Source organism: Arachis ipaensis, chromosome B6 (assembly GCF_059453495.1).
Source record: "Arachis ipaensis isolate K30076 ecotype BB chromosome B6, ASM5945349v1, whole genome shotgun sequence".
Taxonomy (NCBI): Eukaryota; Viridiplantae; Streptophyta; class Magnoliopsida; order Fabales; family Fabaceae; genus Arachis; species Arachis ipaensis.
In genome coordinates, this window is record NC_142441.1 from 149,776,920 (window position 1) to 149,798,823 (window position 21,904).

The 21,904-nt window shown below is 29.9% G+C and overlaps 1 protein-coding gene across 2 annotated transcripts; it reads right to left on the reverse strand.

The window, feature by feature from the left end:
* Positions 1-4,757: 4,757 nt before the first annotated feature.
* LOC107648563 (uncharacterized) lies at positions 4,758-8,101 on the reverse strand. Of its 2 annotated transcripts, none has more exons than XM_088491332.1 (3): positions 7,488-8,101; positions 6,633-6,709; positions 4,758-5,425 (listed from the first exon to the last, which is right to left on the reverse strand). In XM_088491332.1, exons 1-3 carry the CDS (start codon positions 7,929-7,931, stop codon positions 5,104-5,106), a joined length of 843 nt encoding a protein of 280 aa, XP_088347458.1. In that variant the 5' UTR covers positions 7,932-8,101; the 3' UTR covers positions 4,758-5,103. The 2 variants fall into 2 exon arrangements, with proteins under 2 accessions (XP_088347458.1, XP_088347457.1); XM_088491331.1 differs by having other exon boundaries at positions 6,633-6,712.
* Positions 8,102-21,904: the final 13,803 nt, after the last annotated feature.

The following is a 21,904-nucleotide window of genomic DNA, read 5'->3' on the forward strand; positions in this document are numbered from 1 at the left end:
TTTTAAAATAGTCTTTAAATTTTCACTCAACTTTTAAATTGGTCTTCTAATTTTAATTCTCTGATCTCAATTTAGATTTAAATTTTCACTCCATAATTCGTATTTTAGTTTCTTGAATGTTTTTTGTTAACAGCGTATTAACGTGACAAAAAAACATAAATAATTAGTGCTACGGATTAGAATATAAATTAACCATGTGTAATAGAATGATGTGTTAGTTAACGATACAAGATATATCAATATAAATACAAAATAATACACGTGTCATAACATGATTTGTCCATGTGTCAATTTGGTAATACATATTACTCGTATGTTATCATTGCAATAAATTTATATTGTCTTTTGAATTTTATTGAGCAACTTATTTTAATTTTTGAAATTAAATATCATAAAACAAAATAGTCTTTAGAACAATTTTACTTTTTTTTTTTCACAAATTCAAAATCCTTAATATTTCATCCATTAATTTCTTTTTCTATTTATCACGCACTACTTAAATATAAAATTTTTATAAATATTTTGTTTAAACTTTGATCATTCAAATGATTTATATATAATAATAATTAAATATTAATTAATTTGACAATATATAAATAAAATTTTTTAATTAAAAAATATAATGATTGATTAAAATAGATACTTTCTTTATTTTGCTTCAAAACATGCATATGTTATGGAAAAAAACTTATTTAAGTCTTATTTAACTTCTTAAGGAGGACTATTATTACTAATTGAATATTGATTGATTGAATAATTAAAAAGACCAATTATATGAAAATTCCAAAAAATAATTTGTTTAAAAAATAGTTAAAGAAAGACCAAATTTATCTTTTATATAGACATTATATATTTTTATATTTTTTTTCCTTCTATCTTTCATCGTCAAAATATATATCATTAGAATTTGAAAAGGATCAATGATATTATCATGTAAGAAAAAACAAAACAACAAAAAACAAAGCTTTTCATTATCACCATTAGGTTTACATATTTTAAGTTTATTAGTTCGATTTAATTGGTGATGATGTATTATATTTGATTGAAATATATTACTCTTAAAATAACTATTTAATAATTTTATATTTGAGCAATGAACATTTTTTTAGTTTAACAAAAAGAGAAAACAATTGTATAAAGAGAATGTTTTTTTTAATATTTTCTTATGTTGTAATTGTTTTTATAAAATGATTTGTTGTACAGTAATTTTTTTAAATAATTTTTCTATTATACATGTAGCAAGAGTTTTATTTAAGTTACATATAAAAAATAGATGAAAATTAATAAGTTTGAAAAATAACGAGAGTTTTTTTCTAATTTATGGAAAAAATTTTGAAAAAAGTTTAGTCCAAAAATTAATTTGATTCATAACTTTTTATTTTAGAGACTAAATTGAGATATTTAACATATTCCAGTGCTAATTTAAATTACTTGTAAGAATAATATTCTAGTAAATGTATAGACAAATTGTGTTATGATACGTGACACTAAAGGTATGTCACCACTTTTTTACATATATTTAAACTATGTAGGGCTGTCAAATGGGCTATTCCGGTCCATTTAGGTCTGACCCAATAAATTTGTGGGTTAAATGGGTTGAACCGTTTAAACCCACTTTATTCGCGAGCCATAATTTTTCAGTCCGGATCGTTTATGGTCAGCCCGTGGGTTAAATGGGCCAGTCCGTTTATTTATTTTATTTTATTTTTTAAAAAATAATATTTTTTTTAGTTGATGGATCGGATTTTCGGATCGAATCGGAAAAAAAAAATATTGGCTAAAAAAGTTACTTTTTTTTAAAAAATATAAAAAAAATTGTACAGATCACCCATTTAGTCCGTGGGCTAGCCCGTTATTGTTGTTAATGTTTTATAAATTATTAAGGAAACTTTTTTTCATATTAATAAAAAAATATTTAAAAGTATATTAAAATAACCATAAATTACTTCTACAAAATAAAGAAAAATGATAGAAACTCAAGTTAACACACAAACCCCATTCTAGAACGCAATGATGATTCAATTGATTCATAGATAGAGTTGGCTGCTCCAAATTTTGGGCTTTTGCATGCTGTGCGTTGAAATTCACTTCCTTTCGCATGCAAAGACATTTGTGGATGTCAAATATATATTATCTTCACCGGCCTAATCTTTTAAGATTTGAAGCTTCATCTTCAATTTTCTTTCATTCATTTATTATTATCTGCTGCCATATATGATTAGACTCCACATGTATACTCCCATCCATATATATATAGTTTTATGGAAAAAAAATTTTCTGGAGGAATAAATATAGGGAATTAATTTTAATTAGTTAATATTTTTATTATAAAATTATTTAATTAATTTTTATTTTTTGGAGAATTTAGAGTTTAAGGCTAGAATTTAAAATTTAAAATTCAGGGTTTAAAATTTAGAATTTAAAATTAAAAATTAATTTTAAAAAATTGATTGATATTAACATTATTGTAAAAAAAAGCATATTATATAACTTTTATTTGAAAGGTACAAATACACACATAGGGATATTAGGCTGCGTTTATTTACAGAGACAGGAGACTGAGACATAGATACAAAGACACAAAATTATGTTTGACAGAAGAGACATGAATAGAAACAGTGTGTCTAAAGATACTGAATTAGTGTATTTTGTATCCATCATGACATGAAGGACACAGGGATATTAACAAGGAACACAACTTATTTTTTATTTTTTTTTATTATTTTTATTAATTTTTTATAATTATATTTTGTTATTATTATTTTTTTCATCTCAAATTTTTTGAATGAAAAAAATGAAAATAAATTAAATTTTTATAATTTATTTTAGTTTATCACCAGACAAAATATAAAAACACAAAATTTTGTATCTCTATCAGTCTAGATCAGATGTGGCATCTAAGTTCTAACCCGATGTTATAGTCGCCAATTATTATCCTGCATTGTATTTGAGGCTCTGAGCACAATATAATGGTCCTAATGGAGCCAAATTCAGCTCTATTAAAATTAAATTCTTTTATGTTTTCTGTTTTTATTATGGTCGACTCCTACAAAATAGAGAGAAAAGTAGAAATTAATGTAACTTTTTTTTTGGTTTAAAGCATGAAATTATGCAATATAAGCTCTAATATATTAAAATCCTTAAATAAATTTAAAATATTAATGATAAAATTAAAACATATATGAAACGTTAGTTAGGAACAAATTGAAACAAATTAGATCTTAAGGTATTTTTAAAATTTTTCAAAAACTTTAGAAAAAAATATATTTTATCAAAAATTAAAATTTAAAAAAAAAATTTTTTAGTAGGATCAACAAAGATTATATTATAGATTTTTAGGTCATAAAAATTATGATACTATATTATGAATTATTTCTTTTAAAAGTTTATCTAATAAAAAAAAGACACATATAATTCCATTTTTAACAACACTCAATATTCCAGCCAACCGTATTTTTTAAAAAATAATAATAATAGAAATTAAATCAAGTTTAAGTTTTTAAGATGTGAAAATTGTTTTCTCGGCCATCAGTAGTTATGACAAAAAATAACATCATTTATTATTTATTAATCTTCACTTTGTTTGTATTGAATTTCACCTCTCATTTATTCTGTTAAATTGAATTGTGATATAGTTATTTTATTTTTTTTGGTTATGTTGGTTTTGGTTATATCATTCACAATTCTGATGGATGTTGGTTGAAAAGTTACAATGGAAAAATCGAAGTGTGCAGTATTTTTTTTTTTTTTGCTGAATTGTATACGATTTGGAGAAGTCTATTTCTAGTTTGAGATAGTGGATTTCATGAGATTATTTGTGAAATAGACCGAAGTCTTTTTTGGTAAACTAAAGAATGCTTAGTAATGATATTCCGAAATGGAATTTGGCAAAATATATACAGGAGGTTATGAATTGGAATTAGAGAGTCTCTATTCTTTTAACTTAGAAGAATGCGAATAGTGTTGCAAATTGTATGACTAAAGCAGTCGCTTCTACTGATGCGCACATTCGCTCGAATTAGAGTCAACTATGGAGTGAGCTTCAACATCTAATAGATTTAGATATAAATCTAGCCAATTAATTTGATTTTGTCTCTATTTTTTTCCTTTTTTTTTTGTTTAGTCACAAAATATATATATATATATATATATATATATATATATATATATATATATATATTGAAGCTGTAAAAAATGAATTGCTACTAAGATTTTCTTTTCATTTAAGTTGATAATATTTAAAGATATAATTATTAATGTAATTTTTTATCAAATTAATTTTTTTTTAAAAAATAGTTTCATGATATAAGCAAAAGGTTTAGATTTTGATTCTTATTGAATCCGAAAAGAAAGAGTGTTAATATAAGACAAATTAAAAAAAAAAACTTTATGCAAAAAATCCACACAATTTTAAAATAGAGACTCTTGCATAAAAAAATATGTTAGAGATATGAATATTCATATGTCTTATTTTATTTGTTTAAATTTTGAAAATAAATTTTATATATATATATATATATTTAATTATACTGTTAATGTAAAATTGTTTTACACATGCATTCAATTACATAATGGGACGTTAATAAAAATAACTACTTTACATTGATGATGTGAATAATTATCAAAAAAATGATTGTGATTGTATTGTAAAACACAATTTATGCTCTCAGTGTGTGTATATATGAAAGGGACACCTAGAATACTAATTGTTGACATGCCCAACATTATTAATCAATCATAATAAACTGAAGAAAACTTAGTTGAAGTGACAGCTTTCTTATTCTTATTCTTATAGTAGTGTTTCTCCTAAATGTATATCTTACATATAAATATATAATCAAAATACATTAAAAAAAAAAAAGAAAACAAAAACTCTGTTTGAGCTATGTATTGCATTATTATAATCTAAAATTTGATGGTAAAAAAAATCACATGGGAGCTCTATACTACTAAGCTAGATTTAATTACATTACACTTTGCTAATTAAGTGATATATAATAATTGACCTCACCACCATATCACAAAATTAAATACCCATAACGAAATACAACAATAATTCCCCTGAAAATTCTGTGTAGTGTTTATAGCCTTCTATATGTAAAGCTAGCATGTTGCGGATGATGAGTGTTTGAATAATGGATATCCATTATTTTTGTAGAAATGATTATGGTGTTGATGAGTTTTTGAACTTATAAGCAATAATTCCCCATTATTATTATTATTATTATTATTATTAGACCAAATTTTCTCACAAGAAGGGCATATAGTAAGAGTTGTTGGTGGAATTTGCATGGAAAAGGGTGGTGTTGTTTGCATTGATTTGAGTTCTTGAAGCTCGTTTTGGAGCCTCTTATTCTCTTCTGTTAGACTTTCGTAGCACTTCTTCAGGAACTCACAATCTGATTCTGTTTGTTTCAGCTTTGTCCTGTGACCATCAAATATAATATATTAAAATAAATTAAAATAGAGTAACTTTTCTTTTCAATTCTTGACATTTTTTAAAGAATATAGCGTCTTTTCATAATTTAAAATTTTTTAATTATTTTTTAATTATTTAAATAATTAATTTAATTGATTTCTGTTATTGGCCTAACCAGTTTCTAACACGTCAACATGTTATTATTTATAGGAATTTTTGTGACTACTAATAGAGACTACTTATTAAATCAATTATTTAAATGAATAGAGACTGATTAGAAATTTTTAAATTATAGAGTGATAATTTGTCTTTTAAATAAATTATTAGAGATCGAAAAGAATATTTACTCATAAAAATATAAGAGTTTTAATCTGATTAAGAATAAAGTAAGTCTTGAATAAAATTTTAAAAAATAAATTTTATATATATTTAAGTTTTTAATTTTAATATATTAATAGTGTAAATTTTTTTATATAATCATTTAAACAAACTCATGTTTAAATAATTTTTTAAGTAATAAATTTTAAAATTAATTATTTTTGTTAATATATGAATATATGATTGATTATCCGTATAAAATTCTTTCAAGTTTTTACTCTGCTATATGTGAGGGTGTAAAAATTAAGAAAAATTTTCAAATGTGCCGTCATATCGGTGTTTAAGTAATTTTTAATCGTTGATTTTAATTATAAAATATATATATATATATATATATATATATATATATATATATATATATATATATATATATATAATTAAGATCAACGATATTGGTATGATGGTACACTTGAAAATATTCCAAAAATTAAATTCATGTTAGGGAAACCAAAAAATAATACCCATCTCTAAACATAAAAATCTTTTTGCTAGTGCTATTCCAGTTATATTCACGTTCATATTGGTGAACAAACTTTTCCAGTAAAAAAGTGAAAAAGTTAAAAAGAAATGCTTAAAACCGAGTACTTTTCAACTAAGTAATGATAAATTTATAAAATTTGTTTCATGCTTTAAAGGATTCAATAATTATCTTTTAGCTCCCAAATAAAATCTTTTTAATGAAAACAATGGTTTAATTATATTTAAAAAAAAACAGTTTCATAAAAATAATAAAAATATTTACTAGCTAATATCTCTAAAAATTACATTTTTTTTTAAGTAATTAATTAAATTTCTCTTAAGAGAATATGGAAGCATATTATTCTGGGAACCATACCTGGCTCTCCTGTTCTGGAACCATACCTCCACTTGTCTCGGCAGCAGATGCAAGTGTGTTGCCAATTCTTGCTTTTGCTTCTGATCAGAAAAAGTGATCAATTTATTATAGAAGATATCAAAAGGGCAAAAAAAAAAAAAAAAAGAAAAAAAAAAGAGAAGGGTGTTATTAGATTATATATGATTCTTATCAGGTGAAAATTCGAGTGTAATTAACTTCATGTAAAGTTGATAGTTGAGAGACTTTACATAATAATTTAGTCAAATTTATCAAATTATTTAATAATTTTCAGCAATAAACTTTCTGTAAAATTAACTGCAACTAAGTTTCTATCTTCTGATAATTAATAAACTGAGTTTTACTTTTAGAGAAAATATTAGTTAGAGAAGATTAGGTTTTAATAACTAATTGAAAGATTAGATTGATGAGGAGGATAATAGTCTTTATTTTTTCTGTAATAATAATAAAATGCTAACATATACATAATATAGAGAAAAGGACAAATAGGTCTATGACTTTTTGTCCCGCGAATATTTTTGTCTCTGACCATTGAAAAATACTTTTAAGTCCCTGACCTTCACAAACTTGGACGGATTAGTCCCTTCGTCCAAATGCCTCCGTCAGGGACTAATCCGTCTAAATGTCTCCGTTAGGAACTGATCTGTCCAAGTTTTGTGAAGGTCAGGAACTTAAAAGTATTTTTCAATGGTCAAAAACAAAAATGTCCGCGGGACAAAAGGTCAGGGACCTATTTGTCATTTTCTCTAATAAATAAATAAATAAGTAAAGAATAATATGGTACATAAAAGAAAAATAGATAAATGGAGTAATGTTATAAGGCATTTAATTAATTACCGGATTGGGATTAGAATAGTTCTTGAAGCTTTCCTCCAAGATTATAGATTGTTCTTTTGAGAGCCTAAGTTTCTTCCTTTTTGTGTTGTTACCATCTTCATCCCTTGATGATGATGGAGCCTTCTCATCAATCTCAACCTCAAATTCTTCAACCAAGAATTGATCTTTCTCCTTCTTGATTATGATAGAAGAGTTGGAAAACGATGACACTGCACTTGGAGAAGAATTAGAGTCTTCAATAATCTTTGAAGCTTGATTATTATGATTATCATCATCAATTATTGCTGGTCCTAATGTAAGAGATGGGTATGCCTTATTATTGCATTTTCTTGATGGATCATCCTCCTTTTTCTTCATGCAATTCTTCTCTTGATGATGGAAGCCAATTCCAAGAGCAAGACCAAGTTGAAGGCTTGTGTTGGAGACACCATGATCAAAGTTCATGATCACATAAATTATGGGGCATATACTTTAATTAATTTGATGGGTGAAAAAAATGCTATTTGATATAATAATATATATAACAACAAAAGTAAGTGTAGGAAATGATGATGATAGGAATTGAATTAATTACTTGTAGGAGGGTGTGAAGGAATAAGAGGGTTTATGATTGAATATAGGTGATAGGGGGTGCTTTGTGGGGACTAATTCATTTATTTATTAGGCAAGAGATGAAAGACTTTGAGGCAATAATTATATGAATATAATAATAATCAAAGTTAAATTTAATTTTGCATCTCAAATTTTGGCTCATGCGTTGACCAAGAGAAAGTTCATGAGTCACCCTAGCTCCCTTTTCAAGATGGGGTAAAAAATTAAATTAAATTAAAGTGTAGTAAATAATAAGGCTGATTTTTTTTATATGAAAAAAATATTGGTATTTTTTTTTGAATGGGATTATTCGGTGTAATTATAGATGTGTGAATTTTGTAGGAGAGAAGTCAATACGTGGGGAGTGTGCTGGACATGTGACAGCATCCTGGCCAACACGTGGAGGACGTATTGGACACGTGGCAGCATATTGGCCAACACGTGAGGAGCTTGTTGAATGATTTTCACAATACTGTAATATACATCAAATATCAATATTCAATCAAAATACCATCTCTAATTTCATATTAAAAATAATTTTTAAAATAATAAAAGTATATTGTAAATAAATTTGTACCATGCATGATGAGTGTGTATATGGTAGATGGCATACGTGGAATCACGTGGAAAGTGGGTAGCACAATCAAGAGAATATGATCTTCAGAATATTTCAGGCCTTTTATTATTATTATTAGCTTTTTTTTTCTTCTTTAATTAATTTATTTCTTTTTCATGCACTTTCCTCTCATTGAGATTAATTTTACTTTGTCCATATTTTACTCATGGGGGGTGAAAATAGGCAGGTTAGGCAGTTTAGTTAGAAGGCTGCGATCTGGCTTGTATTTATTTGTGTGACACATTATTGAGATGGTAAAAGAAGGTAGAGAATCAAATTTAATTCTTGTGTAATAGATGAGTAGATATATATCTAAAACATTTTTGTGATGATGAATTTATAAGGAGTCTGTGAAAAAATTATTTAGTAAGTTCTTGACTTCTTGAGGAAATTTTTTAATAGACTCATTGATCTTTACCGATGATTATTATATAAAGTGGTTACTTTTATAAAGACATCTTTATGTGAAAATAATATTGTGAACTGTTAGATAATTTAGTCAAATAGGTTTAGTCAAATATATCAAATTATCTGATGGTTCATAATATTATATTCACATGAAAATATCTACATTAAAATAAATTATCACAAAACTTTTTTAATTGTAGGCAATAAATGTATGTATTAACAAATATTTTTGTTGTCAGAAAAGACAAAATAAATTATCACTAAAAATGAATTTTTTTTTCATAGTGATAACGAAACTTATAATGCATGGTATGCGTATATATGTCATGAAATAATACAGGAGGAATGTTATTAGATATGTTATAAAAGAAACTATATCCAATGCAACAATTTAGTTATAACTTATAATGGAGTTAAAAGAAACTTTGTCATAAAACGTTTTAACAAACATGGTTGGGTTCATGAATATATGGTCCAAATTATTTGGTGTATTTGATATGTGTGTGTTCAGTGTTGTTGGAAAGTCAAAATTGAGAGAAGGCCCAATTCACATGTTTGAAGGACAAGCTGGCTAGAAATATCTCTTGCAACAAAATAGAATTTAAGTTTTATTTTCTTAGAGATTAAGCTTGAGAATTAGAGATGATAATTTTCAAAGTAATGTATGAAAGTTGTATTGTAAATGAAAGCTTAATAAAATTAAAGAGAGAAACATAATGCACAATTAGCCAGTACAAAACAATTAGGAGTATTTATAAATTAGATAAAATTAGATTTAACTCAATTTGAACTTTACTCAATAATTTTATCGGATTATTTATTTAGACCTTTATCTTACTATAAATATGATAAAACTCTAATATATTAAGTCACACGAAAATTGAGTCTAAACTTTAGACATATCAAAATATATAAGTTATCATCGTTTACTACTATCATCTTTTTTGTTTCTACTATTCTACTTCTTCAATTCCAATCTCATTATGGTAGTCGCTACTTAGTAACAGTGAGAGGTGACGATGACGAAATAGTGATAATGAAAAAGAACCCTAAAAAAAAAAGTCAAAAACAATAACCTAAATCTAATAATAAAAAGAAGTATTGATAAGATCTGAACAACAAAAAATACAGTAATAACACATTTAAATAAAAAATAAGTAATTAATAAAAGATTATATAGAAGACAAATAATTAATGAAAGATTATAATATTGACAAATTTGATCATAAAAAATTATTATTTTATCATTAAATTTGTTAACATCAAAATTTTTTATGATCAATTTTGATATTTCAATCTATAATTAAGGATAAAATTAGACAAAAAAAAATACTAACTATTAGCTGTAAAAAAATTAACAAAAAAAACATTATTAAAATAAAATAAAATTAAATTAAAATTTAAAAATAATTTTAAAGAATTTCAACAATATCACAAAAATATGCATAAAAAGGAGCGCGGCGAAATAACTTTTAAAAAATAAAACAATATATCAACCAAATGTATGGTCATAAAGATTAAGAATATTAGAATATTGCATCTAACGTACTGGATAGTACGCATGTACGGTCATATGGTTTTTTTAATAGCCGTAATACATCCTTTTTTTTTTTTTTGTTAACTATAATACACTTCATTCTCCTCCATTCTTAATTTACTTTTTTCCTTTTAATATATTCCTGTTGCTAAGACTGTATTTAGAAGAGAAATTAAAATTAAGAGATAAATATTAAAAGATAAAAATTAAGAGATTAAAATTAAATTAAATTTTTATATTATATTTGATATAAAATATATTATATTAGATTATATTTAAATATTATGTTTAATTATTTAAAATAAATATAAAATTTGAAAAATAAATTTAAAATTTAAAAAATTAAATAAAATATTTAAAAAAATATTATTAAAATTTTAATTTCTAATTTTAATTTTTTTATTCTTATTTTTAAAAATATTGAAGAAACTAAAATTTTTGAGAATTTTTGATTATTAAATACAATATTCATTTCAATTTTTAAAAACAAATACTACATAATATATTAGAAAAATTTTTAAGTGTACTGTCATATCAGTGTTTCAGTGATTTTTAATCGTTGATTTTAATTATAAAAAATATATATATAATATATATAATTAAGATTAATAGTTAAAAATTACTGATATATCAGTATGACAATACATTTAAAAATCTTTCAATAGATTATAGTACAGAATTAATATTAATTTTTTTTTTTTGTATTATTGGGAGTCAAATATACATATATCACTTATCTCATCAGCAGATGTTTACAACATATATATTTATAATTTACTCACACGAAAAAATAGAAACTCAAACTTAATTTATAACATGAAGCCAATTAAGTCAAAGCCACTGACAAGTTTTTTTTTTTAATATAACATATAAGAATAAAAGAGTAAGTAAAATCTGACAAGACAACGTTCTTATTAAGATTATAATTGTTGACCAAGAAATTGGCTGGCCACCGAAAGTTTATAGAAAAATAATTGATTAAAAGGTTTGCTTAATTAGAAATTATTAAAAAAATCTTTTGCTTAGCGAACAAGAGAAAGGAATTTCTATAAATCTTAAAACTTGTCCACACGAGTGCAATACAATATTCGAATGCAGATGGATAACTCTTTTTCTATTGTATCTAATTAATAAATTAAATTGTGGCCGGTTAATTATATTTTATTATCACAAATTTAACTAATTTAATTTGATTCGATTAAATTTAAAACATAGAAAACCCTAATTTAGAACCCTCTCATATTTTAATTGGGTGTTTATTTTAAACTGAGTTACTATCTCATGAGAGTTAATATCTTGGAAGGCAGTGACAGCCTGACAGAAGAAGAAAATGGAACACCTAATAAGACGGTGATACTTAAGAGGCACAATGACGACGACAAAGGAGTGGGAAGGAGTAAACGCAATTAGAGAGAGTTGGAGCACCTTTTCTGGAAAAATGATTTGGGAAGAGAAAACAAGACACCAATGAGACGGTGATACTTGGGAGGCGTAACAACGACGAAGAAGGAATACAATGGGGAGGAGTAAACGCAATTAGAAAGAGTTAGAGTACCTTTTCTGAAAAAATGATTTGAGAAGAGAAAATAAGACACCAAATGAAACAGTGATGTTTGGGAGGCGTAATGAGTACGACGAAAGAGTGGGGAGGAGTAAACACAATTAAAGAGATTTGGAGTAAAGAATGATTTGGGAAGAGAAAACAAAATACCAATGAAACGGTGATGCTTGGGAGGCGCAATCACAACGAAAGAATGGAGAAGGTAACTCGGGTTAAAATAATCATCCAATTAAAATATGACATATCAGAGAGAATAACTTACATATTACTTTAGAGAAGATAGGATAGCATTCACCTATATATATATATATACACGTGAATATAAAATCAGTTTATTCGATCGTATAAGTGGATAAGGTCATCCCTTAAAAAAGAATCATAGCATCTCCATCAAAAGTATTATTAAATTATATATAACATATCTATCTTACATTTTACCGGAGTTATCCATTATCTTTTTTTTTTTGTTTTTTAATAATTAACTCGTATATATTAAGAGAAACAAAAATTACAGCAGCTAAAATTGCACGCAGATGCAAAATGACCTAGAAAGTACTTAAAAAAAAATAAATTCACACATGAATTAGAGTAATATTTTGTGTCTAACCAATTCAAAAAATAATACTCCACATACACGTCAATTTTTTATTAATGATATTTTATTGTGAAATATAATTAAAAATATACTACTATTTTATATGGGATCCTTTGAGCTTTTGTTTATCCTTTCACCATTGAAGCTATCTCTTGTGGAATTTGACTACATAATTAATTATCAAGTTGTATTTTGATGATAAGCACTTGCATTGGGTATGACATATATTAAATTGATTAAATTGATAATTTAGAATTGGGCTAAATTTATTTAATCCAACCCTCTTCCTTTATATTAGTTAACTTTAATTTCGAATAGGTTGTGATACATGATGGCTTGATTTTTGCAAATTTTTTATTTTTATTTTTGTTTATATCCTATCCCAAAATATAAGTCAGGCTCAGTAAAATTAAGAGATTAAATAAAAAAAAATTGTTACGTCCACGTATCCGACCTCTTAGATGAGGTCGGAATAGATTAAAATAGGCAGCCTACATTTAACTAAGTGAGTAATTGCCTTCCAAAATTTCTCACCCACTCTTAGAAGGGAGATCTCAACAATCCTAAGATACAGGGATGGTTATCCACCATCAGAAGTGAAACTACTTCAATGGTGGTTAGTGGCACATCACCTATAAATACACTGACATCTCTCAGGTATCTTTAAATTCCAATACTCTAAACCTGCTTAACCCGTTGTTGACTTAGGCATCGGAGTGTCTTGCAGGTACCACCCCCGCCTATTCAAACGCATTCGTACAACTCGGACGGCGGCTCCCAAGCGTGAACAAGTCGGAGACCACCATCCTTCAGCGTCTGGGCCTTTCACTCGAGCCCAATCGGCCACTTTCAGGTAAACCCCGGAACATTGGCGCCGTTGTCGGAGACCTGGAGATCAACGCACAATAGCGGATGACCAACATGAAGAGGGACACACTGTGTCTGAGTCCGATCAAGAACATCAAGACGCGGTCAATAATGACCAGGCAATAATACCTCTACCAAGAACGGAGGGATCGCGTGGCGAAGGCCCCTCAGGTGTTCAAGGACCAAGGAAATCTCCTCTGAGGTTCACCAGCCCGAAAAGGAGGGACAATCTCATTCCACCGACCTCATGAGGTTACTACATAGCCATCAAGGTCGACTCGAGCAACTAGAACAAGAGTTGGAGCGACAGCGTGAAGCGGAGAGGAGTTTAAGGAAAGAAATTGAGCGGCGAAAAGAGCTTGAAAAAAAGCTTTCGAAGTTGGAATCCAATATCCGAAATAAGGATTTTCACGCAGATCGGGAGGATACCCTATTGGGGGAAGAAGACCCGTTCACTGAGGATATCATGAGGGCTAAAGTTCTCAGGAACTTCAAAAGCCCTTATATGAACCTGTATGACGGGACAACTAACCCGAAGTATCACCTCAGTAACTTCAAAAGTCGGATGTACTTGGCGGACGCATCGGATGATACTCGCTGCAAAGCCTTTCCGACAACCTTAACGAAGGCGGTCATGAAGTGGTTTGATAGCCTTCCCCCTAGGTCGGTCACCAGCTTTGACGACCTCTCGCATAAGTTCTTTATATAGTTTTCAATTCAGAAAGATAAGGTCAAGCATGCCTCTAGTCTACTCGGAGTAAAACAGGAGGTTGGAGAGCCCCTGAGAGACTACATGGAAAGGTTCAACAAAACATGTTTAGAGATCCAAGACATGCCTACTGAGACAGTAATAATGGGACTTGTCAGCAGACTCCGAGAAGGACCCTTCTCTCAGTACATCTCAAAGAGACACCCGACTTCTTTGAGCGACGTACAAGAATGAGCTGAAAAGTACATTAATATGGAGAAAAACGTCAGGTTACGAGAACCAAGTTAGCGACTAGGGTACCCCTACCAACCAAAGGAAAAGGAGATGGAGCCCAAGAGAAAGGAAGAAGTCAGACCTGAGAAGCCTATAAGATATCACACTTACACTCCTCTACGAGTTTTCCTAGTGGATGTCTACAGGAAAATCTGTCATACTGAAACGCTTCTCCCCCCACGTTCCGTTAAGAACAAAAAGGGTAGAAGTCATATTGAATACTGTGAATGTCACAAACTGTATGGGCACTCCATAAATGATTGCTACGACCTTAAAAATGTGATAGAAAAGCTGGCCAGAGAAGGTCGATTGGATAGATATCTCATGGAAAGGTTGGACAGTCATGGAAAAAGAAAGAGAGATGATGAAGGCCACGAACGGAGAGCCCCCCCTTCCAGACTTCAGAGCGACATATTCATATAATATCAGGAGGGTTTGCTGGAAGTGGGTTGACCAAGTCGTCTCAGAAAAGACATTTGAAAGAAGTCTATCAAGTCGGGAGCGATGGACACGACCTCCCAACCATCTTTTTCACCAAAGAGGATGGACAGGGAATCATGCCTGGGCATGACAACCCGGTGGTAATTACAAGGATCCTTGCAAATGCTCAGTTGCACAGAACCCTAGTGGATCAAGGGAGCTCAGCCGACATATTGTTTAAGCCGGCATTTGATAAGCTAGGGCTAGATGATAAGGAACTAAAAGCCTACCCAAATACACTCTTTGGGTTGGGAGATGCTCCCATCACGCCATTAGGCTTCATCTCCCTACACACAACTTTTGGAAAGGGGTTGAAGTCTAAGACTTTAAGCATCAACTTCATTATCGTCGATGTGGCCTCCACTTATAATGCCCTGATAGGTAGAACAACCTTGAATCGGTTGGGAGCGGTTGTCTCAACCCCTCATCTTTGTATGAAGTTCCCGACACCAGAGGGGATTGCTACCATCAAAGGGAGATCAGAAGCTGGCAAGAAAGTGTTATAATGAAAGCCTAAACCTAAGGGGTAAAGGCAAGGAAGTCAACACAATAGAACTCGGAGGAGTTCGAGTAAGGAAAGAGTTACGACCACAGCCTGGAGGAAAGATGAAAGAAGTCCAGATTGGCCAAGAGGTCAGAAAAACCACCAGCATAGGAGCTAACCTAACAAAAGATCTGAAGCAGGAACTGGTAAAGCTCCTACAACAGAACTCTGACATCATTTCCTGGAAAGCCTTCGACATGCCTGGGATAGATTCCAAACTCATGTCACACAGGCTGGCTGTCTACCCGGGATCCCGATCTATCCAGCAAAGGAGACGAAAGCTCGGACCTGAATGAAATCAAGTGGTCAAATAACAAATACAAGCCTTGCTAGAAGCAGGGTTTATCAGAGAAGTCAAGTACCCGGCCTGGTTGGCAAACGTAGTGTTGGTTAAGAAGCAAAATGGGAAATGGAGGATGTGCGTCGACTATACTGATCTCAATAAAGCATGTCCAAAAGACCAATATCATCTACCCAATATTGATGCCCTAATAGATTCTAACTCAGGATATCAATATTTGTCATTCATATATGCCTACTCGGGATATAACTGAATTCCGATGTACAAGCTGGACCAGAAGAAGACATCCTTCATCACCCCCAGAGCAAATTATTGCTACGTGGTCATGCCTTTTAGATTAAAAAACGCAGGGGCCACATATCAAAGGCTGATGAATAAGGTGTTCGCACCTCACCTTGAAAAATTAATGGAAGTATATGTGGATGACATGTTGGTAAAGACCAAAGATAAGGCTGGCCTCCTGACCGACCTCTCACAAGTCTTTGACACCATAAGAAGGCATGGGATGAGGTTAAATCCCACCAAGTGCACTTTTGCAGTAGAAGTTAGAAATTTTCTAGGATTCATGCTAACAAAAAGGGAAATTGAATCCAACTCCGATAAGTGCAGAGCAATCCTAGAAATGAAAAGTCCGACCTCTTTAAAGGAAGTCCAGCAACTAAATGGCCGGCTTGCAGCCTTATCTAGATTCTTGGCAGGATCAACATTAAGATCCTTACCGCTTTTCTCACTGCTTAGAAAAGAATGTCAATTTGAATGGACCCCTAAATACGAAGAGACTTTTCAGGAGTTCAAAAGGTTTCTGAGTCAACCTCCCGGCCTTACTAGGCCAAAAGCAGGGGAAGACCTGGAGATGAGTTCGGATAGAAGCATCATCCATGCCAAAAGAACAATAGGGAATGATGTGTTTCTTACTGAACTTCATCCCATCAAAGCCGGTGTTGCCAACATTAGAGGCACCAGCTTCCAAGGTCTTGCGTTTCTTGGAAATAGGATCCGAGGAGGGAAGAACAGGAGGAGTAGACACAAAAGAAGGAGGAAGAGTGGGAAGACTTACCGACTTGGCCAAAGAGGCCATCCCCGCCTCCGACTTAGGAGGAGAGGAAGTAGTCGACGTCCGCCCTCTTGCGCCTGAGCAACTCGGGTGCGTGCATTTCTTTTTGCCTCTTGCACTTTAAGATAGGCTGTCTTTGACCCACTTTTTATTTTTTCTAAAAGAAAAAATAAGAAACAATTAGCATACAAGTCGGGAAAACAAGTTGGAAGAATACAAAAACACCTATAAAATAAAAAAGCTACCTAGCTCGGTCCGGACAAAGCTCGGAGTTCCAAGAAGAAATTTCTTAGTGTCAAGGTTTGGAGCCCGCTCCCAAGCCTCTCGGAAAAACTCAACCACAACCTCCTCTATCTCTTCCAAGTCTACTAGGTTATATTTTTCTACCGGGGCTATCTCTACCCAGTACAAGGGGAATTGAGGTTCATTGTTCTTATTCAAGAAAAAGGGGATGATAACCTTCAACAGCTTGGATTTTGAAAAAGAAATTCTTGAAGTCCTGGAATGACTCGTTAAAAATAAAAAAAAATTTTGGCCTTGAATAGCTCGAAATGAAATCCACTGTTACTTATTTTTAGCGCTAAAAGGCTTTGTTAAATGAAAAAGATAGAAAAAGATTCTTAAAGAAATCGGAAATTCGAGTTCATGGCTGACGAGTTGGTAAATTCTAAGAAAATCCCAGGAATTGGGATGAAGCTGTGAAGGAGCTACCCTACAATGGGACAACCCCTCTATCTCGAAATCAGAGAAAGGAAAGGTAACCCCCAAACGGGTAAACAAACAGTCATACATAAAGAAAAAATGCGGATCAGAGTCGTTAATCCTCCCACAACAAACTCGGTCCTCTTGGTCAGGGGACACTATTTCGTATTTGGCTTCTTCAACATCAGAACTACAAATCCTATGATGTTTATAGAGTTCGGTTATAAAGACGCCATCCACTATAGGATGTTCAGAAGGGACAGAGGAGTCTACCTATCTCAATAGAGCCTCAGAAACTCGGGAAGACATTTTTTCGGAAATAAGAAAAGATATATAAGGGGATATACCTACATTACACAAAGAAAAGAAATCATCAAAAACAAGTTCAAACAGTTCTTTCCCAACAAAGCAGAAAACAACCAACAGTCACAACAGAAATGATTTTCGCAAAGAAAAACACAAAATCTTAAAGTTTCATACTATAAAATGAAGGTACCACAGAAACCTACCCAAATCTCCTCCTCAAGCATACAGTATATTTAACAGAAACAAAAAATACTTGAAAAACGAAGAAAGGATGCAAGCCAGAAGAAACTAACCTTTCCAAAGAAGTAACGAAGGAGGGAATCCCAGCAACAGAGAGGCGAACGTTGTGAAGCACCGACAAACGAAAGCCAATGGATTTGAATAAGAGGGGAAGCGCGAAAAAACAAAGAAAGGTAGATTTAGAGAGAAGGCGAAAGAAAAGAAAGAGAAAAGAGGAAAATGTATTTATAAGATATCATGGGCATAATTGTAAAATGGCTCACTCATTAAAGGAATACGCCGTTACCAAACTGACGCGACAGTTGATAAGACGCGGCGATTGATAATTTGAAACCACGTCGGTTTCAAAATCAAAATCACGTCGGTTTTACGACTTGAAAAAAGTCGTCAATTTGCGCGTCTCCGACCTAATTTAATACTCGAATCCGACTCAAACAAAGAGATCGGTCTCGAGTAGGGGCACTATTCATACCCTAGCCCAAAATATAAGTTAGGCCCAGTAAAGTTAAGAAGCCCAATCAAGGAGAATGGCCTTGTCCACGTATCCGACGTCATCTAAGAGATCGGAGTAGCTCGAAACAGGCACTCCACATTTAACTAAGTGAGTAACTGCCTCCCAGAATCTCTCACCCACTTCTAGAAGGGAGATCTCAACAACCCTAAAATAAAAGGACGGTTATCCACCATCAGAAGTGGAACTACTCCAACGGTGATTATTGACACATCACCTATAAATACACTGACACCTTTCAGTTATCTTTAAGTTCCAATACTCTAAACCTGCTTAACCCCTTACTGACTTAGGCATCGAAGTGTCTTGCAGGTACTATCCCCCGCCTATTCAAACGGATTCGTACAACTCGGATGGCGGCTCCCAGGCGCGAACAAGTCGGAGACCACCACCCTTCAGCGTTTGGACCTTTCACTCGAGCCCAATCGGCTGGTTTTAGGTAAATCCAAAACAATTTTTCTTTAAAAACCATGTAAATTTAATTGTTTTGTTTTGCGACGATTATTTTAACAGTTTATAAAAATTGCCGCCAATCATTTTGTAACATGCAATATTGAATCAATTTATAATTTTTCATTATCTGTTTTAGGATGATAAAAAACCGTCATCATTTAACTTCAGAATTGTCATTATCTGCTACTATTTATACGGTAAATTTTATTAAATAAAAGTAAATTTTTAATTTCCAATCTTACAATTTTTTATTAATCATTTATCATCGAAAAATTTTCGACCGCAGTTAGCATGTTTTTAGTAACATTAAAAAATGGAACAATTTTTTTTTTGGGGAGAGAATTGCTGCACTAAGAGGATAATGCATGTATCTTCCCTCTCCTTACCTAAAAGACTTGAGATGACAATTGCAAGATAGTGCATAAATAAAGTTAAAAGGACAAAACAAGTTTGATAGACGTTGCCACGCACTCATGAAGCCAAGGGAGCAAAGTAACAATAATGAAAAAAGTGAAATAATTAAAATATGAAAGCAATATCCACTGAGAAGACGAAACATATAATGTTTTTCAAGCTTTCAGCATATATATCATATCTTTATCATTTCTTTCCTTGCTTCATCTTTCTTTCCCTCTCAGCCGTCAGAGTTGTTATGATGATTTTTTGTTGCATTTTATTTGTTCCATGCATTAATTTGTCTTTGATGCTCTTAATCTTCTAATATAGTTAGTTTGCTGTTTATAGGGAAACAAATTAAATGCATGCTTCATGATGCATTCAACTTTCATGTGTGTATCTCCAATTTAGACCAAGCAATTTTCTTTTGGAAAATACGTTTTTTTTGTTTGTTTGATATTAGTATTTGTTTTAAGTTTTGTCATTAATTATCATCTTGTTAATTACAGTTAATTACTATTGTTATTACAAATATAATTATTAACATACTTCTTCCTATTAATTTAAATTTTTTAGAAAAAAGTAATTTCATAACGTAGTATTACTATAACTTCTATAACTGAAAATTTAAAATTTGATCCTTACTCATTCTAAAAAGAATTTAGCATAAGACAAATTAAAAGAAAGTGAATGCTATGGTACGTATCATGCTGTGCTTAACTTACTAAAAGAGACAGATACATAATATTTAATAAATTTTAAATATTTTATTTTTATTTTAAATATATTTTTTTAATTTTAAAAGAAAGTTAGACAATTTAGACACCATAATAAAAAAACACCATATAATTCACCTTAAAATAGGAGATCTATGCAAAAAGATTACGTAAATCTAAAAATAGACTTTTGTGTAAACGAACATATTAAAAATATAATTATTTATATACCTCTTCCTATTAACTTAATTTTTTTTAAAAAATGGTTTCATATACACCAATTATCGTTATTATGAAATTACTAATCCCACAAATTTAAACTAATAAGAAAAGACAACATTAATAGTTATACCTCTAATTATATCTCTAATATGTACTTCTTTCCCTCAAATAAAAATCTTTTTTTGGATTTATTTGATTTTTGTACAGATTTTTTTTTCCTTTATTTGTTTTATGTTGTTTTTTTTTTTTTTTGGAGTTCACTAAGAATTAAACACTAAATTTCTCTAATATAAAGCTCTGATGATAATATATTATGAAATTATTTATTTTAAAAATTTAAACTGATAAAAAAATTATCATTAATAATTATATCTTTAACCATCATAACTATTTTTAATTACGATAATATGTTCCTAGAATCAGTATGTGAAATAGTCACATGTAAAAAATTTATACAAAAGTTAGATGCATGTGTATTTAGGGTATCCATCAATAATTTTTGTTTTATTTTTATCATTAGAGTTTTGTTTTAGAACCGCATGTTAAAGATAATTATGTGCGAGCATTTAATTTCAAATTCTATAGGAACATGGATTTTTCATCAATACCCATTTTTCTTTTTCTTTTAGAAAGTATGAAATATGCTTGCATCACGACATGAGCACTATAGTACGTGATTTAATAAACTAAAGTTCTTCAATCATTAAAATATGTAATGTTTCTAGCATTATCACTTAATTAATTAGTCAATATGAGATGGAATTAACTTTGACTTAGTTTGACACAGTAGAGAAAATACAAAAAGTAATGCTTAAATTTAAACCAAAGGATGATTAGGAATAATTAAGATTAGACATACAACAATAGTCTCTCGCTGGAAAGGGAATAGTACTAGATAACACAAAAAGTAGTGATGAGTTAAGAATAATAGATAAAATTAAAAAGAAAAATGAAATTAAAGCTTAAGATTGAAGGATATCCCTATTGATATGTTCACATTAATAATGATTATGTTGTATAAGTGATCTCATCAACTGTATTAATCATGCTCCTCATTAACTGTGTATACAGTGTGGAGCTTGAAATATTTTTGGGAAGGTTAAATTTATTTTATAATAAATTCTTATTTATTCATAGTAATTATATGTATTTTATATATTTATTTACATTAAAAATATTATAAACTTGCTTATAGGTTAATATCAAGAATTTCAATTAGACCCTTTAAAAGGAGCAAGAAGCATATATAACTTCAATTCTCACATTACTTAATTTCATAAAAAATACGTTGTGAATATAAAAAATAATTATTAAAATAGTTATTTTCATATTAAT